Here is an 18,547-nt window from a genome sequence, read left to right on the forward strand (position 1 = left end):
TGTGACAACCAAAGTGCAATTCACTTAGCAAAGAATCAAGTGTTTCACAACAGAACGAAACACATTAAGATGATGTACCATTTCTTCAAGAGTTAAATAATGAAAGAACGCTAAACTTAAAGAAAATCTTTGGAACAAAGAATTTAACCGATATGTTCACCAAGGTGGTTACCAATGAGAAGTTGAAGCTTTGCATGGCTTCAACTGGCCTTTCAGAAGTTTAAAAATAAGGGCTTGTCAGAGAGAGAGAGAGAGAGGGGAGAGGGAGTACTTTGAGGAATGGTGAAATTTGAATGGCATATGAAGTTGTTTAAGCCTTCAAGTGGGAGATTTTTGGGGTATGGAGTCTTGTCCAACATGGAGCACTTAGAACACAATGGAGCACTTGAGGTTCATGGAGCATGTAACAAAGGAATGGATCATCTGAGATGGCTTTGGATCATGTGATAAAGGAACGGATCATGTGTCAAAGGAACGAATCTTCAAAAGGGGGTTTAGAGCAACTTGGAGTGGCTTGGAGCAACATGGAGCACTTGGAGCAACAGGGAGTAACATGGAACATCATGTTGTGCCATGTAGAAAGAAGTTGCACCGTCCTTGGGGATGTTGCGCCAAATGATAGCATGATGCACCATCATGTCTGAAGTTGTGTCAAGGTGATGTTGAGCCAAGGAAATGTTGTTGCTCCATCAAGAAGGGAAGTTGCGCCATGGAGGAAATGTTGTGCCATCATGGACCATCTTGGTACATGAAGTGCCATCTTGATTCCTTTGATGTACCATGTTGAGCCACTTATGCTTAGAAGATGATCATGCTTAATAAATACACCTTTTTGTGACACCATGATGGATGTTGGACCATTAGTGTTCATGATGTGTCACCTGTGCATCATGATGCTCCACTATGGTCAAGGTGGTCCATCATGTGTGTTGCTGATGCTCATAGGTTGTATGATATGGAAAAATGTTCTAGAAGAATGCATGGTGGAATATGATTGGTTGTCACCATTCATGTGCCAATGGGCTTGGCCCATAGGGTTTTAGGTCTGGTCCTTCAAGTATAAATAGGCCCATATCCCCATCGTTGTAAATTGCTAGATTTCTATGAGAGCTCAAAGTGAGATACAATTTTGAGTGCTTGTAATAGTTCCAAAAGGTTAATAAAATCCTCTCTCTCTCTCTCTCTCGTTCGTCCATGAACGTAGGTCACCTTGACCGAACTACGTTAAATATTGTGTTCTTTTGATTTATGTTTTTCAAAAGTTTTGTGAGTTCACCGAAGTTTGTTTATATATATATATATATATATATATATATATATATATATATATATATATGAAGTTCTTAATAGTATCAAAGCTATGGATGGTTGTTGTTATTGTGGTGATTTGGACATTGTGATGAATGTCACATTTAGGACAATGGCCATAGACAGTGTTTTGTGTTGATGCCCTGCTAAAGTCTGGTCCACAACTGCGATTGGTCGTAGTACCACCATGATTGCCACCACGATTATTGTTTCTTTCGCGACCACCACAAGTGTCGTGAATCCCACTTTGATTGTTCTAAGGGCTTGAGCTTGAATCGTTCCAGTTGGGATGATGCTCAAACCTAACGCATGAGCTTGAGCAACAAGGTTGCCAATATTTGTTTGGCTAGTTAGTAAGCCTACTTGTGAATGTTGATTGGTTTGTACATTGTACACTCGGACAATGTTGGGTTTTAATCTCCCATATATGCACTCGTGATCAAAAGAAGAGATTGTAGATCATCAATGTGAACATCAGTACCACGTGTTGTTAGAGTTGTAACTAGGTTGTTAAATTATGTACATGTGGATAGACCGACTAAAATTATGAGAACCAAGTCTTAGGGACGAACCGGTACACCAATGGAGGCTAGTGAATTGGCATAGTCTTTAGCGCATTATAGGTATGTCATGACAGGTTCATCACTACCAATTTCAAGTTTTAGGCGATTGGTTTTTAGTGTGAGTTCTCGGGAGAGGCTAGATGGTTCATAAACATGACGCAAGACATCCCATATTTTGTGGGATGTGCATTTTCCATAAAAAAAGTCATATGATTGTTCAAAGTTGGAAGAGAGAATAACCATCTTCACATAAGCATCATTTTCGTTCCATATTGCAAAATTTAGATTTGGTACCTGAGTGTTGTCTGCGTTGGCAGAGGTTGAAAGAGAGCATGTAATTGTTCCATAAGTTAGCCAATAAGTTTATATGTTTAGAAGAAGGATTCCACCATTGTTTTCTAGAATTGGAAGTTATCTTGATTGAGAAGAAACGCCCACAATAATGAGAGTTAGAAATTTCTGTTGATGTGAATGTTGTGAGAATTAGAGCCATGATTGATAGTTAAGGGATGATCGTCGTCGGAGATCGACTCGGAATAGTTGCTAGAGGTTGTCTCTAAATGAGGACGTCATTAGGGTTACAAGCACTTAGGCTATGATACCATAACAATCACAATTGAGAAAATGATAATTTCATATCACTAAATGTGATAAGGGAAATATACATATAAGGGATGTATTTACATATAACCCCATTAGACTAACCATAATTGTTAAACTAGTTACATAGATTGATACTTACGTTGAATACGATGAAACCGAACTCTTAAAATGTAAGGCTTGTCATATATAGTTTATATTGAACTAGTTCTCAATAAGTACAACATCCAAAACTGCTCTCCTATGTTCTCCTATGGTGCCCAAATTTCTTGAGTAGAACTTGATCAAATGAATCTCATCTCATATGATTTAATGGCTGGGAGTCTCATTTAGGTCATGTATTTATGCATAAGATTACTTATATATCCGACATGATTGTGACAATACAAATCAAATCTTGACTTAGACCACTAAAAGTCGGCCAAGAATGTGTTACATTACTTACAAGGGACGACAAAGTATATTTTGACTAATGTCCTTGAAATTGTGAGTTATTTTGATTCCGGCTTTGACTTTACAAAATGCATAGATGACAAGAAATCAATTTTAGGTACATATTCATGCTATAAAAAAGGTCAATATCATGATGGAATCGTAAATAATAACTCACTACTACTTCGACAATGATGGAGGAATACGCGGCATATTACCATTTCATGTGTCATGTTATGTTATTGAAAAATCTTAATGGTGTCCTCAAGGTGGTTAATTCTCTTAGTGCCACTCAAATTATATTATGATAACAATGTATGCCATATTAGTTTCTCGAATAATATTAGTTTTCACACTCATGAGCTTCATCTTGATAGCATACAAAAGCACCAATGGCGAAAAGTTATCTCCCAAAATATTCCTTGAACATGTTTTGTGAATGGCCTTCTGAAATAGCATAATGTAATGTCATTACGTTTTATTGTGTAATTATGATGACTATTTAAGTTGGTGATAATTATTGCAAGGAAGGACAAAGTGCATCATTTATAACCATGTGAAAGTGTTTTACATTACCATAAAATTATTTATATCACATTCATAACCATGTTGGACTTACGTAATCATTTGACACATACATGACTTCTCTAGTCAAGAGATGCTTAGATCTATGAAGCAGAATGTTAGAACCATATCATTGTTTGTGGTCCCAACTATTAATCCTTACACGATCGATAACAAACAAAAGTGATAATCGACCCTATTTTCATGTTTATGTTAAAAACTAATCAAATATGGATGCCATAACATAAAATCCATAGAACCAATTTGATTTGTATTAACAAATAAACACAAAAGCTTGATGACACAATAAACATAAACATGGATTCGAGACATAGATACGATCAAATACTTGGATTAATGAATACAAAACGTTACTCTACAATCTACATAGCATTCATGTTTTACACATCCAAGAATAGATCTTCAAGTAAACCATATGGATGGAGACAAAAAAAGGCCATACCTTGATTTCAGGACCACAAATTGTTTACAACTTTGAAGCAGAAATGTCCCTTGATATTTTTCTAGGCAAAAGAGAGTGTGGATAGGAAGGATGTAGAAGGTAAAACAGACATAGGACCACCTATAGTCTATAGAGCCACAGGTACCCCACCCCCCACTTGTGGTTGCTTCCTTATAAGCAATCAGCATATGCATATGCATATGCATATATATGGTAACATTTTTGGCTCTAGTGATGTGCATGCCCTACGCCTCCTTCAAATTTAATTCAATACAACTTACTTTCAATTTACAAACTCCTCTTTGACTTATACAATAATATTTACATTTTACAATACAAGTTCTACCACAAAAAGTTCACCATCAAACCTAAGTCCAGAAGGTTCAGCAGGCTGAAGAATCCCATCCACCATTCCACCAAAAACATACAAATAACGCCCAGATTCATCTGCACAAGCTCGATGAAATGACCTGTTTTTCGGCTGATACCCTTCAGATTTTAGCCTCTTCCACATACACCCCTGACTTATGTCCAACAACCAAAAGTCATTCTTCCTGTGTCTGTAAGAATCTTCACCTCCATAGATAAGAATCCTCCCTCCTAAAATCAAAGTAGCTGAGTGTCCAACTCTAGGAAGTGAAAGCCCATTAGGGATGCTTCTCAGCTCAAAGACTATTGGTACCCATTTTAGATGCCCTTCAGACGAATCAAAATACCATACATCATTAAGCACTTCATAACCAATCCCTCTACCTCCAAACAAAACACTCCTACTTCCTCCAATGTAAGTCAATGTGTGTCCTGATCGAGGTGAGGGAACAGGGTCGTGGTGACTCACTGTTTCATGCCATGTCCCAAAACAGAGATTCTCAGATAAATCTAACACCCATGTGTCACCTAATCTCATTCCAGATAACCCGATTCCTCCATGGATGAGCATTCTTCTGTTATCGATCAGACAACAGGCATGGGCTCCTCTTGTTGGAGGTGTGATTGGGCCAACATCGAGTAGTCTCCATGATAATGCACCAGTGGTGGTTTCTACTTGAGCCATCCATGTATCGTTTTGACGGATTCCACTATCGTTGATGCCTCCAAAGAGGACAAGACAATTGCCTATAACAACACATGAATGACCAAATCGCCCACTTGGGCCTTCTGATATTACTCTTTGCCAGTTCATCTTTCTTCTAAAGCTGTTTCCTATGTAGGCTACCCATGTGTCATCAAGATGGCGTCCTAGAACAACAACAACAAAAGGAAGAATTTTTCAATGTGTGAATTGTGATTACTAGCTTTTAAAAGATAGGAACAGAGAATATACATGGAAAGAGTAATTCATTCTCAATGAGCTTAACAATACAGAGTATAATAGATTCTTATGAGATCATCATATAGATGTTTGAAGATAAAGCATGTTTAAAGGTGTGGAAGTCTAGGAGATTGTAAGGAAAGGAGAATAATTGAAGTATTGGACAAGGATTATGATCCATTTGAAGAGGAAGTGAAATGATACCCTGATCTTGATACCTACTAGCATTCAACTATCGATCTTGGAGTATGATCTGGAAGTAGAGAACGATTGCCTAGAATTAAAAAGAAGGAATGGAACTTGTGTTCAACCAGCTGGCAATCGCGACTGCCATTGACTAGTTATGTGAATCCAAATCTGCCATTGATACTGATAGAATGAGCTTTTCACCATTAGACATCTTTTTTATGTCTAGAGATTTGTTTCAATATGTTCCTGTTCATATCTAAAAGCCAAATTTAATTTTGGGCTACTCTGATTTCCAAAAAACACTGTTCACTCAATATAGAAAACTTGGGTCAAATTTATAGCTTTAGAAGATAGATTTTGCCACGTTGTTCTTACCGGCATTACGATCCTTATCTTCACTAAGATCCATCTAAAAAAAGATGATCATCAGATAATTGGGAAAACAGGGAGAAAGAAGAGTAACTGACCTCCTTCGGATCCGCCACCGAAGAGAACGAGACATCCGGAGAAAAAATTGAGAGAATGAGAAGCTCTAGGACCAGGGGAAGTCTCCGAATCTGTGAGCGTATAGCAGGCGACCCGATCAAGGTTACGGAGACGCTGATAGAGTCTCTTCCAGTCGATAGAAAGAGGAGATGAGGAAGAATTGACGAGGGCATCGACGGTGGAGTGACCCCAATCCCTGGTGCAGATGGATTTCCAGAGAGTATGGGATTGAGTTAGGCGAGTAGTTTTCTTACAGGTCATGGCAAACGACAGGATGGATTCCAGAGGTAGGAGCAGAAGGATGGAGAAGAGATGGTCATGTGATATGTCGGTTATGGAGGTGTTGATTCTACTAGTAATGGTGCTGGTGCTTGCGGCATCATCAGCCATGGATGATTGAGATGTTATTGCTTCCTTCCGATCAAGTGAACTGAAGTTGATAATTAGGGCTTCAAGTGTAAGAATTTTGATTGTTTAGGTTACGAGTGGGTGCGGTGCGGTGTGGGTGGGTTCCATCCATTTTCTCCGTCGTTTTCAGATTTTGTCCCCGCTTTTGTTAGCTTCTGCTTAACAGGCGCCTCCATTAACAACCATCTTTCAAAAATTTTATATCTTACCACCATCTTTCAAAATTCAAATAATAAACTCAAATTTGCAAAATTTAAACAAATTATTAAATAAAAATTCCAAAAATGGTACATTTTTTTTTCTACAATACAACGAGTTTTAAAATTGCCGAGTTCACTCATTTAGCCTAGTTTGATTGTCGGTCATGTCCAAATTGAAGTGATTGTTTTTCAATTTTTTGAAGTATTTTTTATCTTTTATTTTAATATTTATGTTATAATAAATAAAAATGCCTTACCCAACCCACGACACCCGGTTCATCTCCTTCACTACAAAACTCGGATCCCACCTTGAACCTCATCCCAACCCTACACCATGGACAAAATTATCCGTTTCAGATTTATAATCACTCATTGCTCTACGGGAGATATACTATTTGATACATCAGACATTTCTTCTCTTCGTCAAGGCTCGATACCTCAAACTAACAACTTCAACCCCAACTAATTGGTCATCTGTTTACCGTATTGGAGAACACATCATGTTTTTGTTCAAATTAATACTTAATCACACCTAACCCTCTAGAATGAAAATGTTGGAAGCATTAACCCTAATCTCAATCTAAATGGATCATATATGCATTATATAGATGTTACATCATCAGATTTTGATGGTAAAATGTGGGCAGGTACCGCTCATTATGTATTGTTATTCAATAACAATAGTGTAGGTACCGCTCATTATGCATTGTTGCTTAATAACAATAGCAATGTCATGGACATCTTGTATAAAAGTGATAATATTACTTACATGGTAATTGGGGGATGTTCTTGATTTCTATTTTTTGTTGGGCTGTCAACGAAATTAGTCATGGATCGATACATTTAATTGGTCGATGATTCTCATGTCATATTGGTCATTCATTTCGTTTTCACTTTCCACCTTTATTGTTACGGTTTTAGTTGCATCTTCCCTCCCATAATTTAACTTAATTCATTTCCAATTTGAAAATTGATGTGTTGAGTTTACAAATTTATGGTAAAAATATTCTATGCTTATAGGTACAGGATTCCATAGTGTCTATGGGGTTACAAATATGTTCATGATCTTGAAAAATGTTGTCACTAGATACGCAAACGTGAAGATCGTGTTGGAAGTTATGTCGAAATACATAGATTATTAGTTTTTACGTTATAACCCATGAGATGTGATATGGTAGATCAAGAACCGTGAGTCGTGCAAGTTACGTTTATTATATGTGTTAACTTCGTCAAGTCAACCCCAATGATTGTTTTTGAACGATTCTTGCCGTATTTTATTTTGTTACTATATTATTTTTTGCTCTCTTTCGATTGTTGATGATATTGAAATTTTTTTTTGAGCAATTGGAACCTAGTGAAAACACTTGGAAATGATTATTTCACTATTTGTAAGTTATTTTACCGCCTTAAACATTGTAAATCAATACTTTGTTATATCGTTTTAGTCATGATCGACAAAATCATAATTTATGGTTTCTTGTTTGTACTTCATATTTATGTAGTTAATTCTGTTAAATTGATGTTATGAATCATAGACTAGTAAATTCTAATTTTGTTTGATTTATACTCTTGAACTTCAGTTGATTCATATTTGTCACTTGAATTATGTTAGTTATTGCAAAATTATTCATTTTTTGGAATCCAATATTGTTTTAGGAATTGAAACCAATAACAAGAAATGAATTGGTTGTGTGTCTGAATTCAATTGCATTTTAAACTTGAAATTACATGTTTTCACACTTTTGAGATTATTAGAAGAAATGAATTTTGTTGGGACTACTTTCATAAAACTTCATGCGACTTCTCAATTCAATTTAAGAGCTTGTTTAGGTTGACTTAGGAAGGTTAGGTTTGAATAACTAGATTTAACTAAAAAAATTAGACAAGTGAACAGGGGTATTAAAGCTTGTTAATACCTTTTAGCACCAACTTAGATTAGTGAATTATTTTGATTGATTAACTTACATTTTGGATGAATAGAACATACTCATTACTCAATTGATTTCTACATATTGTTTATATCGCATGCTTCTGCTTGATTTAGTTAAACTAAGTTTACAAAAAACCCTTTCATTGTAACTTTCTTCATTCTCAAGAGTTGTGTTCCTTGTGAAAATAGGCGTTTGACCTTTAATTTGTCCATATAGATTCAACCCTTGTGTAACATTCGCGTTTCTTGCTAGATTAGTCATATTCTTTAATCACTTTGGTCAACTATTGTAATATTTTAGGAACAAATAAGAAAGGAATATTCATATATTTATGTGTTTATGTGTTTTATACGATATTCTATGCAAATTATATAAGTATTTAATAATAAATAAATAGGATTAAAATACGCGTCGAAAATAAAAAATTATTTAGGAAAAATAATCTTAACCTAGTTGTAGTATAGGTAATAAGGATTCTAGAGATATAAGGAATGTTCGGATCCGACTTAGGACAAATAAGTTATAATACGTTGAAGTTTCGCGTTAAATTTGATATGGCTACGGATGTCACAAAATAGTGAATCAGAGATAGATCGCTTATTAGCCTAAGTGATCTAAACGAAAGTCACAGTAGTCATTAAACCGAGAGGCGTGCATATGGAAAACGTCAAAATCCGACTTCATTAAAGGAAGTTATGGTTTTTCTTAGATTCAACGCAGTAGTGTGCAACACTGATATCAAATTTTAGACCAGTTAATTTTTATCCACAACGGTTTAAAAGAGAATTGAAGATCTCGTTAATAGGAGTCCAACAATATAAAGTCTGTCGAAAATGGACGTCGGATGAGAAAGTTATCCATTTTATGTGGGCGTTAACAATCTAAGCCTATGTGAAAAGCAAAAGTCAAAATTAGCTGACGGAGTCTAAATGAAAGTTATAGATCTCATCGATAGCTACGTGTGGATATTAAGAACATAAAAAATAGAGCTCATATGAAGAAGATACACAATTTTAAAAATATGAAAAACGATATATGCACACGACACTACGCGTGGATATTAGAGGGTTCTATAAGCAACCACACAGCCCCACCTGGATTTGGACACGTGTTAGCAACCCTAAGGAGCCACGCCACCACAGTATGCCTTGCGCCTCTATGGTGTGCGACGCACATCCCTAGATTCCATCCTATAAATAGCAGCCAACCCCATACTCTTCCTTACACCATTTCAGACGCAATTCCTCTAAAACCTTATACATTTGGCCCTAAAGTTCTCTAGATTTTGGGTATCTAGCTAGGCTCTGGAGGATCTGAGAGTCTGACATTAAGTAGAGTATATGTCGGAGTCCTTACTTCAAACTTTTTGGACTTTTATTCAGGAGAATCTTTGTAAGTAAAGCAACACTCTACTTCAATGTAACTTATATTTATAGTCATAAGTCATTATTATTAACATATAAATAAGATTTATCAGTGATTCCAAGTCATTGTACTGATTGATCTACTTACAAGAGTGACGTCTAAGTTGGATTTAGTGAGGTGTTTAAAGTGGGATTTCTAGACAGTATACTTTGTATACCAAACAAACCCTATCTCTGATATGATCCTACCTGTTTATTCCTTATTTGTTAGATCTTGATGTAGACATTGGGATCGATGAGGAATCTAAACCCTTAGGATAATAGTTCATGAATCATAAAACTAGACTAAGACTTTGTGTGGTTGTTGCAACTTTTGGAATTCATAGTAGCTTCAAATCGTGTTAAGGGGAATGGGCTTGGAAAATCCACAAGGGGTTCAGAAGATGTTTAAGAGTAAGTGGTAAGAGTGGATTTCGAGGACGAAATCTAATTTAAGTGGGGAGAATTTATAACACCTGTGTTCCAGATTGGTTAATCTTTTTTTGTCAATGACTAAAGATGGAGTTTTGAAGAAAACTTTGTGCCACGACATGGTGCAAGGATGCCCACGACGTGGCCATGTTCAGGCCCAAGCACACGTATTTTTAGGGTTGCTCTCATATTTAAGCATCTTAATCCCCATTCTAGGCCATCTTCTTCAGCCTCCATCCCTTCATTTAGAACCCTAGCCTCTCTTCCATGGAAATGAGCTTGGTGGCTTGATCTTGAGGTTAATGTCTTCTTTTGGTGAAACTTGAAGAAGAAAGAAGTTCATCTTGGTGTAAGGAAACAACGAACAAGCTTGGATCCAACAACTTTTCCACATTTCTAAGTTATTGGAGGTATAAAGTTCATATCTTGACCTTTGTGTATCTTGTTTGATGTTTAAGCCCATTTTTTTTGGATGTTTTGGTCCTATTTGTAACATCCCAAAAATACGGACCAAAAATTTCATTTTTGACATAGCAATTTATAAAACAATTTATAGAAAACATCATCAAGTTATCTCATTTCATAAAAAGCCATAGATCATAAGTCTCAAAATCATGTCATAACATAGTAACAATGTCAGAGTACAAATCCTAAGAATCTCATATGCGGAAATCTTGTGTGTGATGCGTTGCTACCGTACCGAATCCTTTCCCTTCGAAGAAGAAGGACCTGAAACAAAACTAAAATTGTAAGCACAAAGCTTAGTGAGTTCCCTCATCATACCACATACCATACGATAAGCATACTGGCAGGCATATCTAGGTTCCCGACCTACCCTGCTGAGCATATCTGGGTGCTCAACCTACCCTTGTCAGGCATACTGGGATGCACGGCCTACCTCTTGTCAAGCATATCTAGGTGCTCGACCTACCCTGCCAGGCATATCTGGATGCTCGACCTACCCTCCGGTTTATTTCAACCGGCTACGAGGACTATTTCACCACTACCACTACCATATAAACACATAAAATAACATACCGGCAGGCATATCGTGCAACTATCACATAACTGTCGGTATTTCTCAACCGGGTCTGGGGACTAGTCCCCTTCCTACCACTATCACATAATATCATAGCATACTAGCACATAAAGCATAACAGATAGTGGCATACCAGATGATTATCACAAAGACAATCATCCCTACTATACTCTTACTAGTGGACCGACATTGGTGCCTTCAAGTGGCTTCAACCCACTTCAACTGGAAGGTAACTCACCTCAATGTCGTGAAGTAGCTGAATTATCCTCGGTGTTGGGATCAACTCCTCCCAAACTCCTACACATAACAATATCATTTAATTACTTTTTCACACTCATAACCCCTTTAAGGGTCAACTTTGGTCCATGGTTAAAGTCACAGTCAACATCCTGGTCAAAGTCAACGTCCTGGTTGACTCAACTCGCTGAGTTGGTCCATCAACTCGTCGAGTTCCATAATCCATAAACCTTGAAACCTTGATCCTACTCGTCGAGTTCTTTCATGAACTAGCCGAGTTCCATGATTCATAAAACTCTGGAAACCTCGATCCTACTCATCGAGTTCTTTCATGAACTCGTCGAGTTCTTCCTTATAACATAGTTAGGACCTTTTATTCACAACTCGTCGGGTTCCTCCTTGAAACTCGTCGAGTTCTCCTTCATACAGAGTCGATACATTTTGCTCACAACTCGCTGAGTTCCTCCTTGAACTCGTCGAGTTCTTCAATCGTCAAGCCCAAAACATGTCCAACTCGCTGAGTCATCTCCTAGACTCAACGAGTTTACTCGGTAACATAAAAGGTTAGGGGACCACGACCCAACTCGCCGAGTTGTATGAATAACTAGTCGAGTCCCCCATAGTCTAAATCCATACAATCGTTTTTAGTCGGGCTTAATGCATCCAAAACATAGATCTGGTTCCCTAGGGTCATTATATCATGTAAAGTTTCTAACTTTACGTGTATGCATGGGTTATTTAGCTCAAAAAGCCCTAAAAAGTGGTTCATATGATACATGGGACTCCTATGGCCATAAAGTTGGCACCTTTATGCCATGGAGTCCTTCAAAGGCTCTGGATCTGAAGTCTTGACCCCAAAACATGCTTGCATCCATGAATGGTTCCAAAATGGTAAAATACAACCTTAAATGGAGATCTAAGTGATAGAAAACCAATGTATCAACTTTATAGATCAAATAAGCCGAAAATGAAGTTCTACTTCTGGATCCAAGCTTCTTCCTTCAACCAAGCACTTCAAGCTTCCACTCTTTCAAGTAAATACCAAAGAATCACTCCTTTTTCACTCACACGCTCACAAGGCTCAAGATCACGAATTAGGGTTTGCTGGAATGAGGGAGGCTACAAGGATGTGCTAAGGTCCTTAAATAGGGTGCAAACCCTGAAAGTTAGGGTTTCACTCTGGCAGTCCTACTCGTCGAGTTGAGGCTTCTCAACTCGTCGAGTAGACTTTAGGTCCCGCATCCAAAAGTCTCATTCCTACTCGATGAGTTTGGGGCCTCCAACTCGTCGATTCCCTTTTGTAAAAATGAATAATTCTTTATTAAAATACATACTAGGAACCGGGTGTTACACCATTCTTAGATGCTTTTGGAGTTTGAGGAACTCTAGAGCTTGATATGGTTTTCTCATGGTCTTCAAATTCTAAGTGAGTAAGAAAAAGATCTTATAGCTTGAGTGTTCTTGATCCCATGTTTGAGTTTTGGTCATATAAAGTGCTTATTGGACTTGGGGGTCATGCTTTTACCTTTCGATGAAATCCTAATGGATAAAGTTGGAAACTTTATCCATTAAGTCATTGAGAAGGACTAGATTTGACGTTTTGGATTTAGATCTATAAGGATTATGTGCTTTGTGAGAAATGACACTTCAGACAGTTCCCACAACGTGACGAAGGTGACCACGGTGTGGCGGAGTTTGAAACCTCGACTGTTTTGCCATGGCATGGCCACAACATGGACAAGGAAGGCCACGACGTGGAAATAGTCTACATGTTGACTATTTGACTTTGACCATTGACTTTTTGACTAGTTTGACTTTTGGTCAAACTTGAGTAGAATTGAGCATTTGGCTAAGGATTGATTCAGTTTGGCTTTAGGAAGTTTGGTGCAACACCCAAAATCTAGAAGGTTAACTGTGGAATTGTGCCAATTTCTAGTTGAACTCGGCGACTTGGAGGAGCTAACTCGGCGAGTTGAAGATGAAGAATCATGGATTTAATGGGTCTACTCAACGAGTTGAGGAGCCTCAACTCGACGAGTAGAAATTGGCTTGGCCGCGAAGTCTAATGGGGCAACTCGACGAGTTGAGGATCCTTAACTCGACGAGTTGGGCACTCAGAAGGAAACCCTAATTTTTAGGGTCTTACACCCTATTTAAAGGCCTTAAGTCCTTCTTTTGGCCACCTTATGAGCCTCCATTGTTCCCAAAAACCCTAAATCGAATTTTAGCCTCCACTATTAAGCGTTTGAACCTTAGAGAAGAGTTTGGTGTCCATTTTGTGCCTTGTGAAGGGGAGTAAAATATCTTGAAGTTTCAATCTTGGAGAAGGAAGCCTTAGATCCATAATCACTCCATTTCTTGCAGCCATTTTTAGGTATCAAGTTTAAACCTTGATTGGTAGATGATTAGATCTCCTCATTTGGGTTTTATTGTGATTTTGGCCTCCTTTTTTAGTTTAGGGATAAGTTAGGTGGTGTAAAGGTTCATCCTTTCAGATCTGAGTTTATTTTGCTACATTTGAGCTTAAAGGTGCAAACTTTAGGAGGATCTTGATGCCATGCATACGTTAAGTTGAGTGTTAAGTCCATTTGAAGCTTAAGAGCTTCATTTAGACATGCATAAATGTAAAGTTGGAAACTTTACGTGGTTTTCCAGCTCAAGGAAGTCCGATCTATGTTTTTTGGCCATGTCTTTATGGAGTAGGTGCTTAATGAATTAAGTTGCTGGATTTTGAGCTAACTCGGCAAGTTTATGGATAAACCCGACGAGTTGGCTCGGCTTTCTGCCACATTTTTAGGTTAATGAGGGAACTCGACGAGTTGGTAGGTAAACTCAGCGAGTTGGCTTGATTTTTCCCGATCTGTGCATATTGATGGAGAAACTCAACGATTTGAAGGACAACTCGGTGAGTTAGATCAACTTGGACCGTTGACTTTGACTTTGGCTTATGTATTTGACCAAGTTTTTCCCAAGGGGTGTTTGTAGTAATCTTATTTGTATTTAAGGAAAATATGGGCTTAGGATAAGACCCATATGGGGTTGGGCCCATTTTGAAAAATTGGGCCATTAGTGGGCTTTGTGGACCTTTTGGTTTTAGGCGTCAATTTTGGTGTATGTGTTGGGTTTTTAGCACTATAACACTCATATGATGCACATGCAACCCTACATGCTTTGGATCTATGTTTTCTCTAATTATACATGCAATAAAATTTCCAAAGCATGAAGCCTACAACTAGTATACAATTTGGTACATGAATCATAAATTCAAGTTAGAATAATACCTCTTTATTGTAGCTTGTAGTTTTGGCTTTTCAAGAGCTTAGGACCTCAAGTGTGATGCCTTAAATGGTTCACAAACACCATGAACAAAGGAGGACTTTAAGAGAGAGGATGGAGCACACAAAATCGTTTATATGAACTCTTAGAACACCTAGGGTCACGATTTTGGCGAAGGGGCAACATTTATATAGTGTAGGATTCCAAGAGTCATGGGTAAACCCTAACCCATACACTTGGGTTATATCCATATCTCATGTGGGCTAACTCTTATGGATACTTGCATAAACTTAGCCCAACATGGATCAATAGCCCAAACAATATATATCTCACTGATTCATAATTAGTCCTCGTTAATTTAATTAGTCTCTTTTGATCACAAAATTAATTCCAAATTAAATCTTGATCAATACTATTTAAATAACATGATTTCATATTAATATATTATACTTGTAATATATTAATAAATAATAAATAACCCTTTTCTCAAATATCCATCCTATCAGATTGTTCTGGTGAAGGAAACCCAAATGGACCATGCTACTCTCGGGTCAAGTACATACTAATTATAGTTATGGGCTGTGGTTTCTCTGGTATGGGCAGTGTTCTAAAAGGCGCGCCATGGCGTGAGGCGTGGCTCCGCCGTTGCGAAAAGCCTCATAACGTTGCTGTTAGGCGTGGCGTGTGGCAAGGCGTGATATGGCGCGTCATGGCGCGTTATGGCGTGTGTTTTTTCATTTGAGACACAGTTTTTTGCTCTTTGTTATGTCTTTTCTTATCGGAGATACAAGTATTGTCGTTTTTGTTAAATTTTTCTTACTAGTTATTGATCTAACACTTCTAAAAAGTAGTTATATTTAATATAAATCTATATTTATGTGGTAATATAATTTTAAATTAATACAAAATTGTCGCCTTACATCACGCCTTGAAAAACGCCATGGCTCGCCACGGCTCGTTAAGCTTGAGGCTTGACCTTGCCGCCAGGCCACGCCTCACTCCATTTAGAACCTTGGGTATGGGTGTCAAGGTATTCGAGGTCATTAATCGTTGAGTTTTATATTCAGCGGGAATTCTATGAAGGGTTTAAGTGGTGCCAGTTAAAGGTCAAGGAATACATCAACTACCCTCATGTTCGGTATATTCTAAGTCCCTTCAGTCTTCAGGTGTGCTTACCCTCAATGGTAGAGGGGAAGCTTGGTTCATAACAGAATCAGGTGTTGGTAACCTTCGGAATCATCTTGAAGGTTTTCTCGAGCTAGTAGGGTAGTGATAGAATCCGTTCAATCCAGTATGGGGTCTTGTTTTCACCGATCGTGAAGATGTTTTCTATTTTAATTAAGGTGGCATGTCGATTATCTCTGGAGTTTCTTTTCTCTTTTGATGAGATCTTGGGTCTCTTAAGTATGTGTATGGGAGTGTTCCGTGTGAGTTGGGCTATATAGCTTTGGGGCTCTTGGTTCGAGTTATACGCATGGTTCTCTTGGGTTTCAGCTTTCGATTTGGATCAAGAGTCTGAGCATTACCCTTTCTGCGGATCAATATTAGACTTATTTTACTATATAGTAGTAACCTTTAGAGTCTAATGAAGTGTTCTAAATGTGATATAATCAAGGTGGGAGTGTTAAAAAGGGTTAACTCGAAGTGTAGGAATCAAAACCAGGCCAAACACTCCAACACATGGAGTGTGCGGCCACACACTCTTGTTTGCGGCCTCACACCTTTCCCAACCGCACACTCCACCTATATATGCCACACTTAAATCATTTTTGAACACTTCTTTCACTTCTTCAAGCATAGAACACTAAATCCTCTCAAGTATCATCCATTCTCCTTGAAGATCTTCATAAAAGGTACCAAGAACACCAAGAACACCATCTGGCCGCACACATGGCCGCACACATGTGCTGGCAGCACACTAGGCCGCACACCTGGCCGCACACACACATATAATGTGTATTTTGGCCATACACCCTCTTGTATAGCCTTATAAACCCTCATACAATCATATATGATTATAACACTTCATTATAAGTGTTTACTAGTCCCTAAGGTGGTCCCAAAATCATCAATTAGTTGTTCATAACACTAATTAAATCCACATATGTGCCAATATATGCTAAATAGGATTCGCGCTTGTACTCAAGTCACCACTTGACACCTAGCGTCTAATCCAACATTGTCATCAGAACCACTCACTACAGGCGAGTTCATACCCCTTTAATTAACCTTTGAAATACTTTTAAATGTTTTAAATGCTTTTATGGGGGGGGGGGGAATACAAGTTGAATACTTATAGTTATTACTTCAATCACGTGTGATTAATAACTACAAAACCAATGATTTCATCACTATTTCCAAATGTTTATCAAACTATTTTACTTCAAAATGTTTTACAAACTCTTTTACTTATCAAATACTTTTATTTAAACCTTATTATACTTCTTATAAATTGCATGCCCATATATGTATAGATATATAAGAAATGTTTAAAAGGCTTCGGAAGGCCATCCACCCTATTTCCTTTTCCTCGAGTTGGATGTGGTCTGGTGGAATGTCGGGTAGCCGTCCGAGGGTCGTTTCAATATTAATTATATACCATGTGTGCATATATAGACATAAACGTACTTCCATTATTCATGCGTATTAGTTACATCATTAGTAAGTTACCATCGGGGTAACACAGGATTACATTTACGTTGTTGCTAGATCAATGAGTCAGTTCATTCATGAGTCATATACATTACATTACTATGAGAACATATACAAATATACTAGAGCAGAACACATACAACTATACTAGAGCAGAACACATACAACTATACTAGAGCAGAACATATACAACTATACTAGAGCAGAACATATACAACTATACTAGAGAAGAACACATACAACTATACTAGAGTAGAACATATACAACTATACTAGGAAGAGAACATATACAACGATACTAGAACAAGTAACATTACATTACCTATACATGGATACGTTTATAATTGTGATCCACTGTATCGGGCATGCCTTAAATGTCATGGCCCGAGTTGTAACCAGAATTCTCTTGGAGGGAGAGCGTGAGTTTGCGTATAGATCTATACTGGATTGACTATCCTACACCTTGCTGCTAGCTACAGCCGGACCTGCAGGTCTGCGGGTGCCAAACGTGATACCTTTTTTTTACGACCTACATTTGTCGTTATTACTCAGTCGATAGTATGGTACAATTAATCACATGATACCTTAATAGAAATCCGGTTTAAGGTAGTTAGTACAGCAGTAGTTCCTATAATACAACACTACAGTACTACATTAATTTACCCATTACATACATTTAGTGATTATTTCACTTAAACATTAATGTACAAACTATATTTTGTTAATGATAGTTACACTTGGGAAATTACACACTTTTACAACAAACGAACATACAAAACAGTTAAGCCTTGGTAGAAGGCTACTTTAATAGAAAATATAGGTTTTTCTAAGAGATTCAAACTTTTACAAACATTTACATACATTTTACAAACTTACACTTGAGTCATGTTCAAACGTTTTGATAACAAACTCCGACACTAAAATACTTATGAACTCACCAGCTTTATGCTGATAAACTCTTTCAAAATAACTTGTATTCTCAGGTCATCAGTAGACAGGTACCGAGACCAGCTTTTGAGAAGATGGAGCGCATTCAGGACTCATCTCTTTAT

General features: G+C 37.5%; 1 protein-coding gene across 1 annotated transcript; it reads right to left on the minus strand.

Annotated features, from left to right (window-relative positions):
* Positions 1–3,803: 3,803 nt before the first annotated feature.
* On the minus strand, positions 3,804–6,484 carry LOC111907431 (F-box/kelch-repeat protein At1g51550). Its single transcript, XM_023903194.3, has 2 exons — positions 5,899–6,484; positions 3,804–5,169 (listed from the first exon to the last, which is right to left on the minus strand). The coding sequence occupies exons 1-2, from the start codon at positions 6,305–6,307 to the stop codon at positions 4,259–4,261; spliced, it is 1,320 nt and encodes a 439-aa protein (XP_023758962.1). The 5' UTR covers positions 6,308–6,484; the 3' UTR covers positions 3,804–4,258.
* Between the last annotated feature and the right edge of the window lie 12,063 nt (positions 6,485–18,547).

Source organism: Lactuca sativa, chromosome 4 (assembly GCF_002870075.4).
Source record: "Lactuca sativa cultivar Salinas chromosome 4, Lsat_Salinas_v11, whole genome shotgun sequence".
NCBI lineage: Eukaryota > Viridiplantae > Streptophyta > Magnoliopsida > Asterales > Asteraceae > Lactuca > Lactuca sativa.

Excerpts from the sequence above, each read along its gene's own strand:
- LOC111907431 (XM_023903194.3), bottom strand. The coding sequence starts at position 6,307 with ATGGCTGATGATGCCGCAAGCACCAGCACCATTACTAGTAGAATCAAC. Across the intron at positions 5,170-5,898 it reads CGGTGGCGGATCCGAAGGAG|GACGCCATCTTGATGACACA; the intron begins GTCAGTTACTCT and ends TTGTTGTTCTAG.